The following is a 22,379-nucleotide window of genomic DNA, read 5'->3' as shown; positions in this document are numbered from 1 at the left end:
TCTGATCGTAAGAACTTTATTTTCCTGTCATGTTGATTCTCAACCTCACTCTGAAATTCCTTGAACTTTTCAAAGGTCTCAGACTTGTGTTTCATTAAGTAGACATACCCATATCTACTTAAGTCATCAATGAAGGTGAGAACATAACGATAACCACCGCGAGCCTCAACGCTCATTGGACTGCACACATCAGTATGTATGATTTCCAATAAGTTGGTTGCTCGCTCCATTGTTTCGAAGAACGGAGTCTTGGTCATTTTGCCCATGAGGCATGGTTCGCACGTGTCAAATGATTCATAATCAAGAGACTCCAAAAGTCCATCAGCATGGAGTTTCTTCATGCGTTTGACACCAATGTGACCAAGGCGGCAGTGCCACAAGTATGTGGGACTATCATTATCAACCTTACATCTTTTGGCATTCACACTATGAATATGTGTAACATCATGTTCGAGATTCAATAAGAATAAACCATTGACTAGCGGGGCATGACCATAAAACATCTCTCATATAAATAGAACAACCATTATTCTCAGATTTAAATGAGTAGCCATCTCACATTAAACGAGATCCAGATACAATGTTCATGCTCAAACCTGGCACTAAATAACAATTATTGAGGTTTAACACTAATCCCGTAGGTAAATGTAGAGGTAGCATGCCAACGACGATCACATCGACCTTGGAACCATTCCCGACGCGCATCGTCACCTCGTCCTTCGCCAGTCTCCGCTTATTCCGCAGCTCCTATTTTGAGTTACAAATATGAGAAACCGCACCGATATCAAATACCCAGGAGCTACTACGAGTGCTGGTAAGGTACACATCAATGACATGTATATCATATATACCTTTGGTATTGCCGGCCTTCTGATCCGCTAAGTACTTGGGGCAGTTCCGCTTCCAGTGACCATTTCCCTTGCAATAAAAGCACTGAGTCTCGGGCTTGGGTCCATTCTTTGGCTTCTTCCCGGCAGCTGATTTACCGAGCGTGGAAACTCCCTTGCCGTCCTTCTTGAAGTTCTTCTTACCCTTGCCCTTCTTGAAACTAGTGGTCTTATTCACCATCAACACTTGATGTTCCTTTTTGATCTCCACCTCCGCTGATTTCAGCATTGAACATAACTCAGGAATGGACTTCTCCATCCCTTGCATATTGTAGTTCATCACAAAGCTTTTGTAGCTAGGTGGAAAGCGACTGGAGGATCCTGTCAATGACCGAGTCATCCGGGAGATTAACTCCCAGCTGAGACAAGCGGTTGTGCAACCCAGACATTTTGAGTATATGCTCGCTGACAGAACTGTTTTCCTCCATCTTACAACTGTAGAACTTGTCGGAGACTTCATATCTCTCGACCCGGGCATGAGCTTGGAAAACCATTTTCAGCTCTTGGAACATCTCATATGCTCTGTGCTACTCAAAATGCTTTTGGAGCCCCGTTTCTAAGCTGTAAAGCATGCCACACTAAACCAGGGAGTAATCATCACTACGCGACTGCCAGGCGTTCATAACATCTTGAGTTGCTGGGAAAATGGGTGCTTCACCTAGCGGTGCTTCATGGACATATGCTTTCTTGGCAGCTATGAGGATGATCCTCAAGTTACGGACCCAGTCTGTATAGTTGCTACCATCGTCTTTCAGCTTGGTTTTCTCTAGGAACGCGTTGAAGTTGAGGGCAACATTAGTGTGGGCCATTTGATCTACAAGACATATTGTAAAGATTTTTAGACTAAGTTCATGATAATTAAGTTCATCTAATCAAATTATTTAATGAACTCCCACTCAGGTAGACATCCCTCTAGTCATCTAAGTGATACATGATCCGAATCGACTAGGCCGTGTCCGATCATCACGTGAGACGGACTAGTCATCAACGGTGAACATCTCCATGTTGATCGTATCTACTATACGACTCATGTTCGACCTTTCGGTCTCTCGTGTTCCGAGGCCATGTCTGTACATGCTAGGCTCGTCAAGTCAACCTAAGTGTTTTGCATGTGTAAATCTGGCTTACACCCGTTGTATTCGAACGTTAGAATCTATCACACCCGATCATCACGTGGTGCTTCGAAACAACGAACCTTCGCAATGGTGCACAGTTAGGGGGAACACTTTCTTGAAATTTTAGCGAGGGATCATCTTATTTAAGCTACCGTTGTTCTAAGCAAATAAGATGTAAAAACATGATAAACATCACATGCAATCAAATAGTGACATGATATGGCCAATATCATTTTGCTCCTTTTGATCTCCATCTTCGGGGCGCCATGATCATCATCATCACCGGCATGACACCATGATCTCCATCATCATGATCTCCATCATCGTGTCTTCATGAAGTTGTCTCGCCAACTGTTACTTCTACTACTATGGCTAATGTTTAGCAATAAAGTAAAGTAATTACATGGCGTTTTCATTGACACGCAGGTCATACAATAAATTAAGACAACTCCTATGGCTCCTGCCGGTTGTCATACTCATCGACATGCAAGTCGTGATTCCTATTACAAGAACATGATCAATCTCATACATCACATATATCATTCATCACATCTTTTTGGCCATATCACATCACACGGCATATGCTGCAAGAACAAGTTAGACGTCCTCTAATTGTTGTTTGCAAGTTTTTTACGTGGCTGTTATAGGTTTCTAGCAAGAACGTTTCTTACCTACGCCTCAACCACAACGTGATATGCCAATTTCTATTTACCCTTCATATGGACCCTTTTCATCGAATCCGATCCGACTAAAGTGGGAGAGACAGACACCCGCTAGCCACCTTATATGCAACCAGTGCATGTCAGTCGGTGGAACCTGTCTCACGTAAGCATACGTGTAAGGTTGATCCGGGCCGCTTCATCCCACGATGCCGCCGAATCAAGATAAGACTAGTAACGGCAAGTAAATTGACAAAATCGACGCCCACAACAACTTGTGTTCTACTCGTGCATAGAAACTACGCATAGACCTAGCTCATGATGCCACTGTTGGGGATCGTTGCAGAAATTAAAAAAATTCTACGCATCACCAAGATCAATCTATGGAGAGACTAGCAACAAGAGAGAGGGGAGTGCATCTTCATACCCTTGAAGATCGCGATGCGGAAGCGTTGCAAGAACGCGGTTGGTGGAGTCGTACACGCAGCGATTCCGATCGCAGTCGATTCCGATCTAAGTGCCGAACAACGACGCCTCCGCGTTCAACACACGTACAGCCCAGGGACGTCTCCTCCTTCTTGATCCAGCAAGGTGAGAGGAGAAGTTGAGGGAGAGCTCCGGCAGCACGACAACGTGGTGGTGGAGCTTGCAGTTCTCCGGCAGGGCTTCGCCAAGCACTACGGAGGAGGAGGAGATGTTGGAGAGGGGGAAGGGCTGCGCCAGGGGAAGGGTGCGGCTGCCCTCCCACCCCCTCACTATATATAGGGGCAAGGGAGAGGGGGCCCGGCCCCCTTAGATCCCATCTAGGGGAGGGGCGGCGGCCAGCGAGGGGAAACTTGCCCCCCAAGCCAAGGGGGGTGCCCCCTTTAGGGTTTCCCCTCAACCCTAGGCGCATGGGCCCTAGGGGGAATGGCGCCCAACCCACTTAGGGGCTGGTTCCCCTCCAAATACAGCCCATAGGGCCATCCGGGGCAGTTGGACCCTCCCGGTGGACCCCCGGAACCCTTTCGGTGGTCCCGGTACAATACCGGCAAACCCCCGAACACTTCTGGTGACCGTATGAGGACTCCTCATATATAAATATTTACCTCCGGACCATTCCGGAACTCCTCGTGACGTCCGGGATCTCATCCGGGACTCCGAACAACCTTCGGTAACCACATACTATTTCCCATAACAACTCTAGCGTCACCGAACCTTAAGTGTGTAGACCCTACGGGTTCGGAAACCATGTAGACATGACCGAGACATCTCTCCGGCCAATAACCAACAGCGGGATCTGGATACGCATGTTGGCTCCCACATGTTCCATGATGATCTCATCGGATGAACCACGATGTCGAGGATTCAATCAATCCCGTATACAATTCCCTTTGTCCATCGGTATGTTACTTGCCCGAGATTCGATCGTCGGTATCCCTATACCTTGTTCAATCTCGTTATCGGCAAGTCTCTTTACTCGTTCGTAACACATCATCCCGTGATCAACTCCTTGTTCGCATTGAGCTCATTATGATGATGTCCTACCGAGTGGGCCCAAAGATACCTCTCCGTCACACGGAGTGACAAATCCCAGTCTCGATTCGTGCCAACCCAACAGACACTTTCGGAGATACCCGTAGTGTGCCTTAATAGCCACCCAGTTGCGTTGTGACGTTTGGCACACCCAAAGCATTCCTACGGTATCCGGGAGTTGCACAATCTCATGGTCTAAGGAAATGATACTTGACATTAGAAAAGCTTTAGCAGACGAACTACACGATCTTGTGCTATGCTTAGGATTGGGTCTTGTCCATCACATCATTCTCCTAATGATGTGATCCCGTAATCAACGACATCCAATGTCCAAGGTCAGGAAACCGTAACCATCTATTGATCAACGAGCTAGTCAACTAGAGGCTCACTAGGGACATGTTGAGGTCTATGTATTCACACATGTACTATGATTTCCGGATAACACAACTATAGCATGAACAATAGACAATTATCATGAACAAGGAAATATAATAATAACCACTTTATTATTGCCTCTAGGGCATATTTCCAACAAGGGCAGTACCCAAGCACCGGTCCACCCACATATCAAATTATCAAAGTAACGAACGTGAATCATATGAGCGTGATGAAAACTAGCTTGACGATAATTCCCATGTGTCATCGGGAGCGTTTTCCTTTATATAAGAGTTTGTCCAGGCTTGTCCTTTGCTACAAAAAGGATTGGGCCATCTTGCTGCACCTTATTTACTTTTATTACTTGTTACCCGTTACAAATTACCTTATCACAAAACTATTTGTTACCAATAATTTCAGTGCTTGCAGAGAATACCTTACTGAAAACCGCTTGTCATTTCCTTCTGCTCCTCGTTGGGTTCGACACTCTTACTTATCGAAAGGACTATGATAGATCCCCTATACTTGTGGGTCATCAATAGGGTAACCGGTTCTTCTCCGCGAGGAGGTCTTAGGGTCTTCCCGTTAGGGGTCTTGAATCCAAGTGGATCTTTCCGAAGAGGTGTCGGTCCCTCGCGATGGAGTAGATCCGGATGGATAAGCGAGGCTCTATCTCACATATGAGCTATCACAACGCTAACCCTAACTAGGAGGAGGAGGGGGTCTATATATAGTGTTAGCCCACGAAGGGGTAAGTGAGAGGGGGGATACATGGGCCCTTGGCCCGTACACTGTGCGCAGACAGGCGCCGGATCTCCGGGCTGGGGGCCGGATGTCCGGCGGCTCACGAAGAGCCGGATGTCCGGGCCTCTGGCCGGATGTCCGGGCTGGAGTTGCCCGATTCATGTGCTCTCTGAATAAGGGGGCCGGATGTCCGGGGCATGGGGCTGGATGTCCGGGCTGTCGGGGTCGCTTCCGGAGCTCTCTGGATAGGAGGGGGCCGGATGTCCGGGCTGGGCCGGATGTCCGGGCTGGGCCGGATGTACGGTCGCTGTAGCAGCTGGCTCTTCTTCCTTCTCCTTCCTTTGCTCCCGCGCACACTTGGCCTTGGTCCTTGGGCTCTCTATGGTCTCCTTGGGAGTACCTGAGTATGCACAAGGTCCGCGCTTGAGGTAGCAACCATGTCTCGCATGAATGGAAAGGGGAAGCGTCTAGGAGCGGGTTCACCTTGTGTCCAATGGTGTATGCTTGAGGTCTCGTCGTAGGTCCTCTTGAGGCTTGGGGAGTAGTCGTAGTGGGCTTGGGGATGATCGTAGGATGCTCCACATCACCCCATTACGGTCGGAAGAGTCTGCTCCGGGCGTGATTGAGACGTGAATTCATGCTCACAGCCGCCACGCTTGCCGACACCGCTGGTTTGGGGCCGCGCAACCATGTGGAAGTAGGGGATGGATTTGCTACCAGCCGTCGGTGGGAAGAAGAAGCGACGTCCTTGCGGCCAAAGATAATTTTTCTGGTGGTTTCTGTCAGTTTTAATTTTAGGAGACTGGCGATATGTGGGATTAATTTTTGGATTTTTATATGGATATTTATTGGAGTTCGTCGTCGTTGTCAGAGTCTGATGGTTCCGGCATAGAGGAATTGTGTTTAGACGATGTGTCGAGCACCTCGCCTTGTTGCATCTTGTCCAAGAATTAGAGGGCGGCAAGAAGAGAAAGCGTATAGCATAGACGGTTGGCCATCTTTGCATTTTGCGCAACCGAGCTCTCGGCCATTCCATGCTCATGAAAGATTACTTTGACGAGGTACCGGCTTATATGACTCACCTCTTCCATGGGCGTTGAAAGAACATGTGGTGCCCACATTTTTGGTTTTGGTAATTGATGACAATCTTTATGGACTAATGGTTGCGTTGAGTTATATTTGAAGGGTTTGTCCATAAGTATTACTTGAAGACCATTTGTTGGTTTTAAGGTTATTAAAAGAAAATATGTGTTGACCAAGGTGTTATTCAAGAATTTATCCAAAGATTGGTCATGTGAGAGTTGAGCCTATTGCAAGCATGTCTAGAAGAAGAAGATTGTGCGAACATTCATATTTACCTTCAAGACATCATCTTAATGAAGAGAGTTGGAAAGGTTCAAGGTTGATCAAGACTAAGTCAAAGAGTGAATCAAGTTGATCAACACAAAAAGCATACAAGATGTACTGAGGGGGATCATGTGACCACATGGTATGTAAGCATTGTCCATTATGCTTTGTGTACACCCATGGAGGATGACATCAAGTGGTGATCGTCATCAAGATTGCGGTGTGCAAGTTCAAGTGAAGCATCACGAAGAGATCATGCTTGAAGCTTGCCGTCCATTGGGGTGACAATGGACTTGTGAAGATGTGCCGAAGAGTGGCTCATCCATAGTGGAGTATGGGGGAGCAATCAACTAGTCTTCATCGAGCCAACGCAATCGAGAAAGGTGGTCCAACTTGAGGAAGTCAAGATCATCATCATCTAGCTCAAGTGGACTATGTGCAAGGCAAATGTTTGTCCGTGATAGGTTTTCTATTTTACCGGTCTCATGGTGACAGTTAGGAGACCGGGTTATAGAATCGATTTTCGTACTATCAAGGGGGGCTCTCAAGTTAGTAGCTTGATAGTATTGTTCGTAGAGAGCTCAAACCATTGCATTGTTGCATCACCTTTCTTAGTTCTTGTTTGGTGTTTCTTTCTGTGAGTTTTAGAGCTTATGGTCATCTTCATGACAAGCTCGAGTTCATCAAAAATGGAGCTCATATATGTATTACTTTTTGGATAGTACTCATCGTCATCTATCCAACAAGCTTGAGTTTACTCAATTTGGAGCTCATATGCAGAAGTTATGGCAGTTCTGGTTTTCTTGTTGCATCTGTTTTGCTTGGGGCTTGCTTGATGCACCCCTGCGGTAGTACCGCTCTGGGCAGCGGTAGTACCACTTGTAAGCGACAGTACTGTCCAAGTCAGGCGGTAGTACCGCCTGTAAGTGGTACTTCTGTTGTTCTAGTACCGCACGCACTTTTGCTTATTCTGGGGGTTCTGTTTTTCGTGTCGGGTTCAGCGGTAGTAGGGCAGCAGTGAGGTGCGGCAATACCGCCTATAAGCGGTAGTACCGTCCTGGTCGGGCGGTTGTACCGCTGCTGGGGTACTGCTATCGTGCTCTGCTCTGCCCTAGCTCCTCTGCTCTTGTGTTCTGCATCTCCCGCGGTAGTACCGTTGGCATGAGCGGTAGTACCGCTCCGGCGGCTCTACCTCCCCGAGGTTCCTCGCCTTTGCTCTATTTTCCTGGTTCTACCGCCCGAGAGGTAGTACCGCTCCACGGAGCGGTAGTACTGCTTGTGTGCGGGCTGAGCACATAACAGTTGGATTCGGGAGGTCCTATAAAGGGGGTCTTCTTCCCCAATGAACCTTATCCTTTGAGCTCGTGTTCTTCCCCCATCGTTGACCTTCTTCGAGCTTGCTATCTCTCAATCCCTTCATGGATTCTTGCTAGTTTTTTAGGGAAAAGAGAGAGGAGATCTAGATCCACCTTTCCACCAATCATTTTCTCCTCTATGTGAGGGAAACTCCTTGGATCTAGATCTTGGAGTTCTTTGTGTTCTCTTCTTCGTTCTTCCTCTCATTTTCCTCCATAGCATCAGTTGTTGTGGTGGGATTTGAGAGAAAAGGACTTGGGCACTCCGTGTGCCCTTGTCATTGCATTTGGTGCATAGGTTTGAGTTCTCCACGGTGATACATGGAAGTGAAGGTGAGAAGCTTATTACTCTTGGGTGTTTGGGCACCCTAGAGCTTGTTCCTCTTGCGTGCTTTGGTGCCCTAAATGGTTGGTGTTGTGGAGCTCAATCATTGTGGTGGAAAGCTCCGAAACAAGCGTCGGGGGTCTCCAATTAGGTTGTGGAGATCGCCTCGAGCAATTTGTACGGGTTCCGGTGACTGCCCCCAAGGGCTGCCAAAGTGTACAGGTTCGGTGACTACCCCCAAGGGTTGCCATTTGTATGGATTCGGTGACCTTCATCAAGGGTCCCTTAGTGGAATAATGGCATCTTGTATTGTGCGAGGGCATGAGGAGATTACAGTGACCCTAGTGGCTTTTTGGGGCGCATTGTGCCTCCACACCGCCCCAAACGAAGATTAGCATCCGCAAGGGTGTGAACTTCCGGATACATCATCGTCTCCGCGTGCCTCGGTTATCTCTTACCCGAGCCCATTACTTATGCACTTTGCTTTGTGATAGCCATATTGTTTCTTGTTATATACTGTATCTTGCTATCACTTAGTTGTTTATCTTGCTTAGCATAAGTTGTTGGTGTACATAGGTGAGCCTAGTTGTTTTAGGTTTTGTGCTTGACAAATTAAACGTTATTTTTATTCCGCATTTGTTTAAGTCTAAACCGTAATTATTTTAAAGCGCCTATTCACCCCCCCTCTAGGCGACATCAATGATCTTTCAGGCGTTATCGAATGCGTAGATCTCTTATTTTTGCACTGTGGAAGCTTGCGAGAAAAATTGTCGCTTTTCACTCACCAGAGGAATGCCGCCGATTTGCTTGGGTTTAGTTTATACCAAAAGATATCAGCGGCAATGAGAGTGATAGCATATGGTATTTCGGCTGACTACACCCATGAGTGTCTTCGCATAGGAGAAGATACAATGCTCAAATGCGTGCAGGTGTTTATCAAGGTTTGGGTTCAGGTTTTTGGTCCTGAGTATCTTCGAGCTCCCAATGAGGAGGACACAAAGCAGTTGATGGCGATGAATGAAGCAAGAGGATAGTCGGGCATGCTTGGGAGTGTGGATTGCATGCATGGAGGTGGAAGAGCTGCCCTACGGCTTGGCACGGGCAATACACCGATCATCATCATGATCCTGCTATTGTGCTTGAAGTCATGGCTTCGCAGGACTTTGTGGATTTGGCATTGCTTCTTTGGTTTGTCGGGTGCTCTCAGTAAGATCAATGTATTGCAGAGATCACATCTTTTTGCTTGGCTTGCTAGTGGAGATGCTCGACTTGCAACTACACTGTCGATAGGCATGATTATACCATGGGGTATTATCTTGGCGACAATATCTATCCTTCATGGCCAACATTTGTGAAGGCCATCCAGAAGCCAAAGGGCAAGAAGCAATCCATTTTTTTCCCAAGCACAAGAAGCATGCCGAAAGGATATTGAGAGGGCATTTGATATGTTGCAAGCTCGGTTTGCCATTGTTCGAGGTCCTGCTCTTATCTAGGATAAGAAATCCCTCTCAAATATCATGCATGCATGTGTAGTTCATGCATGCATGTGTAGTTCTACACAACATGCTTATTGAGGATGAGAGGGATTTAAACGGAGTTTTTTCTATGACAAAATTGGTAGCCATGTCAAACCTAGCAGGAACCCAAATTGGATCAATGCATTTCTTGAGACCTACCTGTAGATCGAGGACAATGATACACACCCACTCTGTGGTGATCACCGGTAGCAACTGCATGGGAGGTAGACTCCCAATTTATTCATTTGATCTTATTTTGTATTCATGTGTAATTTTCATTTTAGACCATTTGTTATTGTTTTAATTATTCGGATTTGAACATTTTTTGTAATTGAGATAATTATTTTAGTGTATGATGCTAAAACATTAATAAGTTCGATTCATAATATTGTTGGGCTTACGGTACCGCGCAGGTGGGCGGAACAAATGCCCCGCGCATTACCACAAACCAGTTTTTGGGTACTCGAAATTGGTTTTACGGGACATGTTTTCCCGGGATCTGCGATGCTCTCAGTGCACCCGACGGGATGACCACTTGGTTCGTCATATTTTCATCAAAATAAAATAGCAAATAAATCTAGCATTTTTTTAAGTACCAAGAGAATATTATGCCATACCGATATACAACATTGCACCAAAGAACCACACAAGCCCCGCATGGCCTCGATCTCATAGTTCATGCAAAAGAAATAAATATAAGATGATCACGCATCTTGGTCGATCATGAACTTTTGCCTCTTCTCAAACCAAACCCTTTTTCTTGGGCCCATGGCCCCCTCGTAGTACCCCATGTTGTCAGGCGTCAGGCCGACTTTTCACCAAATAGGTTGCATTCATCGGGGAGGTTGGCAAGGGAGACCACCCGTGGGGGCTTCCTTGGCGTCCTCGTTGACTCGTGGGCCATGGGTGCGACATTGAGATCAACTAGATAATACCCCGCGCGTTGCTGCGGAATAGGTTGCAATATATACTAATGTGATTTGACTTTATGGAACATGAATATTTTGATTAATAATAAGATCTTAGACTAATTATACATATATTTTCTCCTATAACTGTAAAATATTATTGAATATAAGAATCATTTTTCGTGCATGGTACTTAAGATTTAGAATTGGCAAAATATATAATGAGGAATTCATATTATCCATGCAGCTAGTTAATCTATGATTTTTGAGAGAACATGTCGTTAGCTCTTTAGGCTTAATTACTGGGTACAAAACTTGTGACTTACATAGGTTGTCCTTGGCACTCTTCTAAGAAACTGCAATAAAGAACACACTTTGGAAAAATGTAATTAGAAACCAAATGGACGCTTCATATTTTGGTAAGATCAAACGGAGATAATTGGAAGGAAACATAAACATGAATTACATATGGGGATGCCATGTGGAGTGAGGAAAGCAATATGTAGTACTCAATAATGGCTCAATAATCTTATGAGGCCATTTTGCTAATTTTTACATACCTATTAATGATTAATTTATCTGCATAAGATGTCATGCTGTTTCAGATCAAAATAAATTGTGGAAAACCCTCCATGTACCTTGATGGTCTATGCTTCGCTATCTAACAGTATAAGAAATGATCAAATAGCAAATTTAACAAAAACTCAAAAAATGAACCAATAAACATGAATCATTGGGGTGAAAAATATCATCCATATACGAACGAACCTACATAAGGCATGGCAAAAATAATAATAAGCAGATCAGTAACATAACCTCACGCTAAAGTAGCAAGATAATGGATGGGGATTAGTAATGAAGCAATCAGGAATAGCCTGCAACGTTTCCCTCAAAATGAAAAAGGAATAGCCTGCTATGTGGTATAGATGACATCAGGAGGAAGACCTGCAGGCAATGGAGAGTCCAAATTTCGCCGACCTATAATCTGTATAAGAAGAAATAGAGGTGCATGAAGAAAATTAACGGAAAGGCAAGATTAATTTTGGAGACATAATCGAGGTTTCACACCAGAGGTTAGTTACCTGCTCATGGGCAAGATCATCATTGTAGTCGAATGCACGATGCAATTGCAAGAGAGACCGTTTGGAGGCGCTGGAGATGACACCACAACGGGTTGTTGAGCGAAGATCATGGGGGTGGCAGCAGGCGAGAAGCAGTCGATCGTGGAGATCTTCCAATTCAGCGCCTTCAGCAATTACATCGGCAGTAACTTGCAGGTGCTTCAAGATGAGGGCGACGCCATAGCCCATAGGGCACCGGCCGCTCTAACCAGATGCATCAGATCGTAGGCAGATGATCTTGCTGGAGCTGAGGATTCGGTCCCCACAAATCCACAACGCGATTCCCCATTGGGGACTTTTTAATCCTTGATTTGGCATTATGAATGGCCGAAGGGGAGACGACAACTGAGCTGTTTAAGCTTGAATTTAATCTAGGAAGGCTATCAGAAGGGCAAAAACGTTTCGTGCTCCGCATCCTATAAAAGCGTTGGGTTGTTTAACTTCCCTAACTAATTGCAGCAGTTAACACTGTATTTGCTTTGGGGCGTGCATGCATTCTCCTGATTTGAAGCGCTACAGAGTCCTCTCCCAATTGTCCACGTAACGGATTTCTTTACCTCAAGCGACGCACATATAGGAGGAAGACCAAGGAATAATTTTTGATGTTCAACATGTAAAAACGGACAGTTTTTCATGGAAGAATGTAGTATTAATTTGCAAACTGAATGATGATGTGGCATGGTGATGATGTGGACAGTGTGCATGTTGAGAGAATTAGTAGTAGTGGGGATCAACTTCTTAAGAATGTAAGATAGGAGGCACCGCATGCACGATCGACACGGAATCATCGTCTTCCGGCGAGCTGTCCCAAGATGAGGTGGAGAAGCGAAACATTGTCAGGTTGTGTCCGGGTAGGTACCCATGTGTCGGCGGCGATGTTGACATGGAGGGCAACTCCGGAAGCCTGCCGTGGTGGCAGCTACGACAAGGGCTGACTCACAGACGATCCCTAACATGCGGAGGGTGGCTTGCGCGGCTTTGCCGACGATGGCCTCGGTGTCCAGAACAGTGGCGTGGCGGTTTCTTCGTTTGTCTTCACCCCCTCCGGTTGGCCCGCTCCACCATCTCGGCAGCTCTCTGCTTCGGGGTGAGCTCTTTCTTCGGCTTCACCGCGGCCATGGAGCAGGCAACCACGGTGGGATTGTCTCAACGGGGACGGGGGCGGCTTCGGCGGGGTGGGTGTGTTGGGCATGTATTTTTTTTTTCTAGGACGGGGCTGCTCCGCTCGGGGGATCCGTTGGATTTACAACATTTTCCGCTTTTTTCCGAGTCAAACACTTTTTTCATTTTCATCATCACTTCTCAAGGGCGCAAATTTGCTCTGACAAGTGGGCCAGCGCAAACGGATCAGATCAAACCGAAGCCCAAACACGCGACGCAGGCCACGCCCACGTGGACGCTCCCCGCCTGCGCCCGTCGCCGCCGGCAGCATGTCCCACGGCGGCGTCTTCCTCGGCGTCGACGTCGGCACTGGGAGCGCTCGCGCAGGCTCGTCACCCTCTGAATCCTTTGAATCAACGCCCCCTCCCTTTTTCTTGACTAGCTTTTACTAGATAGACTTCGGCCGTTTCTTGATTTGAGAGTAGTAATCGAGTGAGTAGGCTATCACTAGCAGTGCTGCTTCTGTGGCGAAGCAATTGTTAAATTCTGGGGGAAATTCCATTTCCGAAGATTTTTTTTTACTCAAGAGTATCACTAGTTGTCCACTGAGAGTGACGAACTGAATGTTGTTTTCATGGGAGGAGCGGTGCTGTTCATGTAGTTCTCCCTCAATCGTTCTCTCGGATGTTACGAAGGGTAATTTAAGATGGGTGTTAACAGAGCATGCTTGACACCGGGCATATCAGGCCTTGAGAAAGGAGTTCATTCTTGGCAGGCATAGCAGGTAATTAGGTTGGTGTTATTAATTCTTAGTTGTCTGTTGATGCAGGCATCTTTGATGAGAAGGGTAAATTGCTCGGTTCGGCGAGCAGCCCAATACAGATATGGAAAGAGAAAGATTGCATCGAGGTTAGTAACCTCTAATCCGTTCAATGTATTGCATGATCGACAAATGAACTAACGAACACCTTGCTAATTCTGGGCGGTGCACACCAGCAATCTTCGACGGATATCTGGCTTGCGGTGTGCACTGCTGTAAAATCTGCATGCTCGCTTGCAAATGTTGCAGCTGAGGATGTCGCTGGCCTTGGATTCGCCGCTACTTGCTCCCTTGGTTTGACCTCATCTCCATATGAGCTGTTTGAGTTGGCTTCTTATTGGGGAATTTTGTGTCTTAAGGTGACTCGGAATTCACCGACCTGATAATATCATAGTGTGCTGCTTGCAGTTGCTGTTGATGCTGATGGTTCCCCTGTTTCGGTTTCTTGGAGTGCTGATGCAAGAAGGAACATCATCGTGTGGATGGACCATAGGGCTGTCGACCAGGCTGATCGAATTAATGCTCGCAATTCACCTGTATTGCAGTACTGTGGCGGGGGCGTCTCTCCAGAAATGCAAGCTCCAAAGGTAACCACCTCACTTTTCATGCAGTATGGTTTAAATCATAATTGTGCGGACTCTTGACTTCTTGATTCATGATTTGTAAATAATATAAACATGATGTTATAAAAGTCAACCATTATGTTTATTGCCTGATAATGGTAGTCACAGTATATTCCAGGAAATTTCACTTCTTGGTTTTGAAACCTGGAAATTGCAATGTTCACTCTCTGGAGATGGTTTGAAGAAATTAATAAACGTGGACATTGTTTAGGGAGTCACTAAAATCGATGTTGGTTACAGCATGAATATACGTAAATTTGACCTTCCCAAATATTATTTTCGAGAAAAGTTGTTAAGCAATTAATACCATCGTGTATTATTTGATTATCTCCCTTGCTAGTATCACATTTTTACTTTAAATATTTTTCAGCTTTTGTGGGTAAAGGAAAATCTGCAAGAGTCCTGGTCCATGGCATGTAGGTGGATGGACCTTAGTGACTGGTTAGCATATAGGTGAGTTTTCACTATCTATGTCTGAATTTGCCGTAAGCTATAGGTTGGCTTCTATAACATGTTTGCTTTGGTGGTTCATTTTCTAGGGCAACTGGTGATGACACCCGTAGCTTATGCACAACTGTTTGCAAATGGACATATCTTGGACATGCACACATGGGCCAGTGGAGGGAATTAGATTCGCGTGATATGGAAGCATGTGGATGGGATGAAGTCTTTTGGGAAGAAATAGGCTTGGGAGACCTAGTTGAAGGGAATCGTGCAAAAATAGGTTGAACTGAAGAGTTGTTCATTTCCCCCTTCCAGCACTAAAACCAACATGTCATTGATGGTCATTAGTTTCCTAATACAACACTACTCTTATGCAACATATAGGACGCAGTGTTGCATTTCCAGGCCATGCTCTAGGTTCTGGTTTGACACCTACTTCTGCAAAGGCAAGCAAAAATAATGTTGCTTTTTATTTGAAATTGCAATGTTTACGTTGAACTTATAGTAACTGTGTCATTTATGAACTATGTTGTGATCAATTATCTTGGTTCTTTCTATATAATATTTGTGTCAGCGGAAATGCCTCTGCTGTTAATATTATGTAATTGCCTATCTGATGTTGGTTGAATCCAATTCTCAGGAGTTAGGCTTGCTTCCTGGGACACCTGTTGGAACTTCGCTTATTGATGCTCATGCCGGTGGCGTTGGAGTAATGGAAAGTGTGCCAGAGGCAGAATCTAAAGCCGACTGTTAGTGTTGATTAATCTGTATTTTTCCTATGGAAACTACTTTAGAACTTTATATTCATTTATTGAGGAACATTTTGTTTTCAGTATCTGATGAAGAAGCGATCTGCCGCCGTATGGTCTTGGTCTGTGGGACATCCACATGCCACATGGCTGTTTCAAAGAACAAATTATTTATTCCTGGTGTCTGGGGGCCATTTTGGTCTGGTAGAGTTGCCCTCGTGTATTTACTTCCATATGTTTCTAGCCAGCATCTCTGCTTTATTCCTTGGTTCTCTAGTATCTATCGTGGAACATGTTGGTTGACACTTATATTGTGATTCAATGTTCAGCGATGATTCCTGAGTATTGGCTCACAGAAGGTGGTCAAAGCGCAACTGGTGCTCTACTTGATTACATTGTCGAAAACCATGCTGCTGCTCCCCTTCTGGCTAATCATGCTGCTTCTCAGAGTAAGTTTCATGTTTGCCCAAGCAGATTATTTTTTAGTTTGTGCCCTGTAAAAGGCATGTAATTTTCTTCTGAAATTGTTCAGGTGTATCCATATTTGAGTTGTTGAACAAGATATTGCTTTCGATGGCACATGAACAAAATATTCCCTTTCTATCTGCCTTGAGTCAAGATACGCATGTCCTTCCAGATTTTCATGGAAATCGGTAAGAAATTCATTAAATCCTTTGTGCTTAAACAAGAATTCTAGTTATCCAGATCCTCATGTCTTCACAATTTTGCAATGCGACACATAAAGATCTCAGAATATCAGACCAAATCAGTCTCCTTTTCCTGTCCTGAATCTCAACCAGCCGTAGTGTAAACTTTATTTATCTCTGACATCTATAGCAACTATTTCACTGCAGAGGATGAAAACCGTATGTATTTTCTTGACACATTAACTGGATGTATTTTGTCGGCTTTTATATAATTTGCTTATTTAAGTATTTAACTTTTCTTGCTGTTCTAATTAGATGTATGCATTCAACAATATGACAACATAACACAATCAGTGAGACAGCTAGCAATCTCGGTTATTCCTAAGATATTAAATCTTATAACAGAATGGTGAAGTTACAGCCTTATCAGTTCGCACAATTTGTTATTCCCCCTCAAATGTTTTGTTCAATGTTTTACCTGACAAAAAGGACGCACTCCTGATGTGGCTGACTCTAATGTAAACCATTCTAATGGTTAGGTCCCCTGTTGCTGATCCAAAATCCAAAGGAGTGATTTGTGGCTTGACACTTGATACAAGTGAAAAGTATTTAGCGCTTTTGTACCTAGCAACAATTCAGGGTATTGCGTATGGAACTCGTCATATTGTGGAGCATTGCAATGCTCATGGACACAAGGTACTTATTTTCGACCAAGGATTCCAAAGAGTAACTCGGTATATGATTGGATGCCTATAATATAATATTTATTTCATGTATATTAGATCGACACCCTTCTTGCCTGTGGCGGACTTGCAAAGAACTCCTTGTATATCCAAGAGCATGCAGATATCATTGGTATGCCTCTTTTTCCTGCAGTTACCTACTCACCTCTCTCCATCTCCTTTCCTCCCCGCTCTGAAATTTACTTGGTTCTTTGCAGGCTGTCCAATAATACTTCCTAGAGAGAATGAGTCTGTGCTTTTAGGTGCTTCTGTTCTGGGTGCTGTTGCTGCAAAGAAGTTTTCTGGTATTCACGATGCAATGAAGTCAATGAATGCAGCTGGAAAGGTATGTCCCAGTCCCTCCTATTTTAAAAAAATATGGATTAGCTGGCTCCATTTTTTTGCTGTTAGAGAACCTAGAGAACTTGTTATTCATCAAATATGCCCGATATTCGTCCATTTTGATTTGCATACATTCTTAATTAGAATCTTCCATTTTTCATTTGCTGTTTCTAAAGCAAATGTATTTTTTTTGTAGGTTGTGCATCCATCTTCGGATCCTAGGGTGAAGAAATACCACGATGCCAAATATAAGATATTTAGATCCCTGTATGAGCAACAGCTCTCTCATCGCTCAACTATGGCGCAAGCATTGCAGTAGGGTTACGTGACCACTGAACTGGATACTTCACTCTTGGTTCTGAATACCCCAGATCTGTTGCCATGTTTCCTTGAATTATTTACATGTAAAGAAATTTCATTCCGTTATGGAAGCAGTGATACAATAATGTCTATGAGTCACCAAAAGTATAGAAAATGATCCTTTGTAGTGGAATGGTAATTATCTACCACAAAGTTTTTGTGAAATTAGATGCTCCGGTTCGAATTTCAGTTGTTGAAATTACATCTCATATTTCTCTTGCGACAGAAAAGGGAGATTCTATTGATTAACCAGGGCAGCATTACAATCTTCGAGAACCAACTGCTCAGCGTAGCTGGAAACTCTGTTAGCAGGTTGTGCTACCTCGGCTGTTTTGCTCTCTTGACAGAAATAATCATCCTTTACTCAAGAGTTGGGAGTTGGTTGGTCTCCAAATCTGATGAGCTGCCATTCTGCTGCACCCGCCCGGTCAGCAATCTGGACAGGCTTGTGCAGAACTGCATGTGTTAACAATGCAATTGCATTGTTCATCAGTAAACTGTGCATCATCTTTCCTCGAGATAAGATCAGACTGGAATGAAACAAACAGCATTCATATTGCCATATTGACATACCTCTTTGTATGCTCTCAGATCACCGCTGGACTTGGACACTTCGACAACGCAATGTGCTGGTGTCACCTGGATCACCTGCACTTTTCAGATAAGCAAAATTAGATAGATGACACCGTGAATCTATCATTTTTTGAAAAAAAAGGCCACTTGTAGTGAGGCTAACATTCCAGATCCCACATGTCAGTAGCGCATCCAGTGGCATTCATCAAATTGCAAATTGTATGGTATTGCTATCTCCAGTGGTATATAAGAATATATGGCACGGCACTTCACCTCGGCCGAGAGCGTAAGATCCAGCATGCTTCTTGAGAGCAATCTGATGTCCTGAAGCTTTACCTGTGCCAAAATTGAAATCCCAGGATCAAAACTTGACCTGTGATTTCTCAAGATCATTCAAGATGCTGAATTCAAATATTGCCAAGCTCTAGCTAATTACCATGGAGCTGCCCATTCTCCTCGCTGACAAGCTCACATCCTGGGCTGCAGCTGTGATTATCTCCAGTGTTTCTTGCACCGAATGCGGCGAGCCGAGCTTTGTTTTCTGGTCAATGGTGATCATGCATCATCAGCCAAGTCAGCCACCGGAAAATTTTAGGTACAAGCTAGACCCATTTGTTGATGCAGGTCAAATACATATGGAACAAAGTTGACAGGATATGGTTAATGACCTGCTCCTGGAAGAGTCCTGACAAGTCGAGATCTCTGCACGTCGCTATCAACCGGAACGCGTTGATGAACTGCTCAGGCTCTGGATTCGCTCCCCCAGCTTCTCTTACCTAGACAAAAGGCAAGTCCTGGCAATTGAAGGTAGGAAATGACTGGTGCAGAATGGAGGAAATTAATATGTGGGTATGTGTTCCAGAGCTGTGTTTAGTACTCTTACCTCTGTGCTGTGACTGCCATCACTATCTGTGCCAGCCTCATCAAGATCAACACAATCATCACCATTATCACTCTCAGTTCTCCTTACTGATGGATTGTAGCCCTCTTGGAACCACTCGTCATCGAATATATCATTTATCTTCGCTCTCTACACCACAGTTGTCAGATGACCGTGCTAGTAATTAAGAACATGTATTGGTCTAATGCTTCTAATAGGGTTACCGTTATAGGAGACGGATCCAGTATCCTCAAGATGATCTTCTTCTGAGGCAGCGTGATCCATTGCGGTAATGCATACTGTGCTCGAGATATCTTCGCGACGATAGTTGTCAGTTGAAACCTCGCATCAGCAAGGTGTAACGAAGCAAAAGGCATCATCAGACACTTTGATGTTTATGCTTACCCTTCTGTACAAGTGTATCAAGCTGCAGTCCTGGAATGGCAGATAACCAGCAAGGAGTTCAAACAGGATCACACCGCATGACCAGATGTCCGCGGCCGCCCCATCGTAAGTCTTGTGCTGAATCACCTATCAGAGCATCAAAATTTAGAAGTTGGCAATGCAAAATACTGAAATTTTGTGTAGTTAGGCCATGCCAAGCTCTTATTTTTGCTGGAGCGCTATGATCTTTCAAATACCTCAGGAGCGACGTAGCACGGAGAGCCGCAAGATGTGGATAGCAACTGCCCTGGCTGGAAGAAAATCAGATGCAAAGTTTTGGAGTTGATCAATCTGAATCATCGAAAACTGAAATGAGATGAGCTCATAGCCTTTGCAAGTTCTCACTACCTTCCGTAGCACGCTGAGGCCAAAATCAGATACCTTGAGATTGCCCTGATTATCTAGCAACAAGTTTTCAGGCTGTTGACACTCTCAAAAGTAGAATAACTCAGTGATGTGGCAACCATAAATGAACGATGATCGAGGAAGAATGCGAATCAGTTTGCATCATCAGGGATGAAAAGAGTTATACGCAAACATGCAACTAGCTAGGGGAGAATGAGAATAAATTGACCTTGAGATCCCTGTGAAAGACGCCTCTCCGGTGACAATAGTCCACAGCATCAATCAGCTGGTAGAAGTACTTCTTTGCTTCCCTCTCGTCCAATCTCTTGAGGTAACTCTTAAACAGAAAATTCAGTAACCATAAGAAAAACCTCCTGAACAATAACCAAGAACTGTTACTTGATGAAGATGCCCATCTTACTAGCTTGTCAGAGAGCTGCCCTCCCGGAACATACTCCGTCACCAGACATATCTTCGTCTTTGTCGCGATCACCTGAGCAGATGTAACCGCGGTAAGGCGCGAAAGAGGGTTCAATTCTGCCAAAGTCCTGATGCTAGATGCTTGGGCAACCAGATAGATGGAATGGCGAAGGAATTTGAGCAACTACCTCGTGTATCTTGACTATGTTGGGGTGATTGAGAAGCCTCATCGCGCCGATCTCTCTCTTCACCTTCAAAGGCCAAGCAAAGAGGCCGTCACGGAATGCTCCGGTCCATGGACGGCGGAGCATCGTTCACAGCAATAACAGCCGGGCCGGACACGTACGCACCTGGTACATGAGGTTGTTCCTGAGCACCGTGCTCCTGTCGATGACCTTGACCGCGACGCAGCCGCCCGTCTCGGCGTCGACGGCGAGCCGGACCTTGGCGAAGGCGCCCTCGCCGATGGTCCGGCCGACCCTGTACTTGCCAATGCTCTCCGCCAGCACCATCTTCCTCGTACCGAGCAGCAACCCTTAATCAAGCAGTGGCTGGACGGGAATGTGCGCTTGTCCGTGGTGGTAGTACGATGGATGCACCGTGAAACGGAGATGGGATGAGAGGGGGAAGGTGGTTGGGGGGTTTGGGGAGAAAGTAGCCGTGGCAACGTGATTTCCGGGCGCAACTGCCGGTCGCCGTCTGGCCGTCTGCCCTCCTGTCAACGGCGTGCACCACGGCCCGGTAAAAAGGAGAGGCCCTGTGTGTCTCCCTCTCGTCGACGGCGTGCACGGTCGGCTGGCCTCTGGTCATGGAATGGAAGATGCAAGTATTTGTTTTTGAGGGCAAAGATGCAAGTATTGAGTATAGTATGCATGCAACTTGCGCTCTTGAATCCCCGCGTGAAATAATAACGGGCAAACTTATTATTTCCTTCTTAGGGCTTGTTCGGAGACTCTCGCGCTCCCTAAGTCCGCTTCAAAAGTTGGTGGAGTTGTAGCTAAAAATGACGGAGCAGGAAAAAAGGAGCTCCGCAGATTCTCATATTTCAGGGAGCTGGAGGACTGCCGAACAGCTCCTTAATAACCAATTAGGCTAAGTGACTTTGTTATTTATACACAAGTTACATACTCCTTATACCTTTCTTAAAACACAATTGAAAAAATAAACAGCGACGAGTCAAGTGAAATCCTGAACTGATGGCCTCACTAGTGTGGTTTTAAAAACTATGCACATAAGTTTCACCATTTTTGTTCCTTTTGTTTTTGCATGTTCTACACCAGTGCATTGCAGCACCGGTAATTCCAATAGAAATAGCATGATAATTTACCACCACAAACCTGATAACTAACGTATAAACACCATGATAACTTTGACATAGGAAAAAAAGCTGCTAAAAACATACCCCGGTAATTTTTGCGTAAATATCATGATACTTTACGAACCGCATACCTGATAAAGTTACGTATAAATACCGTGATAACTTCGATCCTATGAAAAAACAGTTGATAAAAATATACCCCAGGTAACTTTTGGAGTAAAGTCTGTTTTAAACCTTGAATTCGTAGAGCTAGTCGGAATCGAACCTCAACCTTTGAATCCCAGAAATTGATACCCTGACCTCTCTGATCCCGGTCAAAATCAACCCTACACCGATCCTAGACATGTTTGTCGCACCGGAAAACCGCAATCCTGGCCGGGATTACATGTTCTCTCACTGTGCGTCATATCCATCTCCCCCTCTGCTATCGCGCCGAGCGATGCTGCAACAGCCAGCACTGCCATGCGTGGCAAACTCCACGGCATGCCCCGACACCCGCCAAGACGCCGAAGCCGAGTCAGAGGCCGTGCTCTTGGGCGTACTCGCGCGTCCATTGAACGGCATCTAGCCGAGTCCCGCCGGTACAGATCAATCAAGCTAGCCGGTGTTTACGTCAGCTAGCTCATGGAAATCCATCCACATGCCTACCTGCTTCAAAGTCAGCTTCTACGTGAATACGCTGGAATACCAAAATCGTTCGAGTCAGCTTTGCACAATAGTGTT

The 22,379-nt window shown here is 45.2% G+C and overlaps 2 protein-coding genes across 6 annotated transcripts; one reads left to right on the top strand and one right to left on the bottom strand.

Moving 5' to 3' along the window:
* Window positions 1–13,133: 13,133 nt before the first annotated feature.
* On the top strand, window positions 13,134–17,858 carry LOC123144096 (FGGY carbohydrate kinase domain-containing protein). Its single transcript, XM_044563116.1, has 15 exons — window positions 13,134–13,356; window positions 13,799–13,878; window positions 13,966–14,083; window positions 14,198–14,376; window positions 14,783–14,865; window positions 14,952–15,136; window positions 15,241–15,302; window positions 15,497–15,605; window positions 15,690–15,809; window positions 15,935–16,054; window positions 16,138–16,258; window positions 16,792–16,948; window positions 17,035–17,107; window positions 17,193–17,320; window positions 17,513–17,858. Exons 1-15 carry the CDS (start codon window positions 13,299–13,301, stop codon window positions 17,633–17,635), a joined length of 1,716 nt encoding a protein of 571 aa, XP_044419051.1. The 5' UTR covers window positions 13,134–13,298; the 3' UTR covers window positions 17,636–17,858.
* A 66-nt stretch (window positions 17,859–17,924) lies between these two features.
* Window positions 17,925–21,162, bottom strand: LOC123144097 (CBL-interacting serine/threonine-protein kinase 21). Of its 5 annotated transcripts, none has more exons than XM_044563119.1 (14): window positions 20,689–21,162; window positions 20,527–20,589; window positions 20,340–20,411; window positions 20,148–20,255; window positions 19,922–19,993; window positions 19,771–19,824; window positions 19,535–19,660; window positions 19,354–19,443; window positions 19,133–19,279; window positions 18,918–19,025; window positions 18,686–18,790; window positions 18,523–18,585; window positions 18,250–18,324; window positions 17,925–18,132 (listed from the first exon to the last, which is right to left on the bottom strand). In XM_044563119.1, the coding sequence occupies exons 1-14, from the start codon at window positions 20,848–20,850 to the stop codon at window positions 18,037–18,039; spliced, it is 1,341 nt and encodes a 446-aa protein (XP_044419054.1). In that variant the 5' UTR covers window positions 20,851–21,162; the 3' UTR covers window positions 17,925–18,036. The 5 variants fall into 5 exon arrangements, 4 of the variants coding, with proteins under 4 accessions (XP_044419054.1, XP_044419055.1, XP_044419052.1 ...); XM_044563120.1 differs by having other exon boundaries at window positions 19,922–19,966; XR_006471266.1 differs by having other exon boundaries at window positions 18,413–18,585; window positions 20,148–20,411.
* Between the last annotated feature and the right edge of the window lie 1,217 nt (window positions 21,163–22,379).

Source organism: Triticum aestivum, chromosome 6D, assembly GCF_018294505.1.
Source record: "Triticum aestivum cultivar Chinese Spring chromosome 6D, IWGSC CS RefSeq v2.1, whole genome shotgun sequence".
NCBI classification, from domain to species: domain Eukaryota; kingdom Viridiplantae; phylum Streptophyta; class Magnoliopsida; order Poales; family Poaceae; genus Triticum; species Triticum aestivum.
This window is presented reverse-complemented; position numbering and strand designations above follow the sequence as displayed.

Coding starts and splice junctions, on each gene's coding strand:
- LOC123144096 (XM_044563116.1), top strand. CDS start 13,299: ATGTCCCACGGCGGCGTCTTCCTCGGCGTCGACGTCGGCACTGGGAGC. Junction 13,879..13,965: donor AAGAGAAAGATTGCATCGAG/GTTAGTAACCTC, acceptor GGTGCACACCAG/CAATCTTCGACGGATATCTG. Junction 16,949..17,034: donor GCAATGCTCATGGACACAAG/GTACTTATTTTC, acceptor CATGTATATTAG/ATCGACACCCTTCTTGCCTG.
- LOC123144097 (XM_044563117.1), bottom strand. CDS start 20,850: ATGGTGCTGGCGGAGAGCATTGGCAAGTACAGGGTCGGCCGGACCATC. Junction 20,590..20,688: donor GGAACAACCTCATGTACCAG/GTGCGTACGTGT, acceptor TGGCCTTTGAAG/GTGAAGAGAGAGATCGGCGC. Junction 18,791..18,917: donor CAGGACTCTTCCAGGAGCAG/GTCATTAACCAT, acceptor ACCATTGACCAG/AAAACAAAGCTCGGCTCGCC.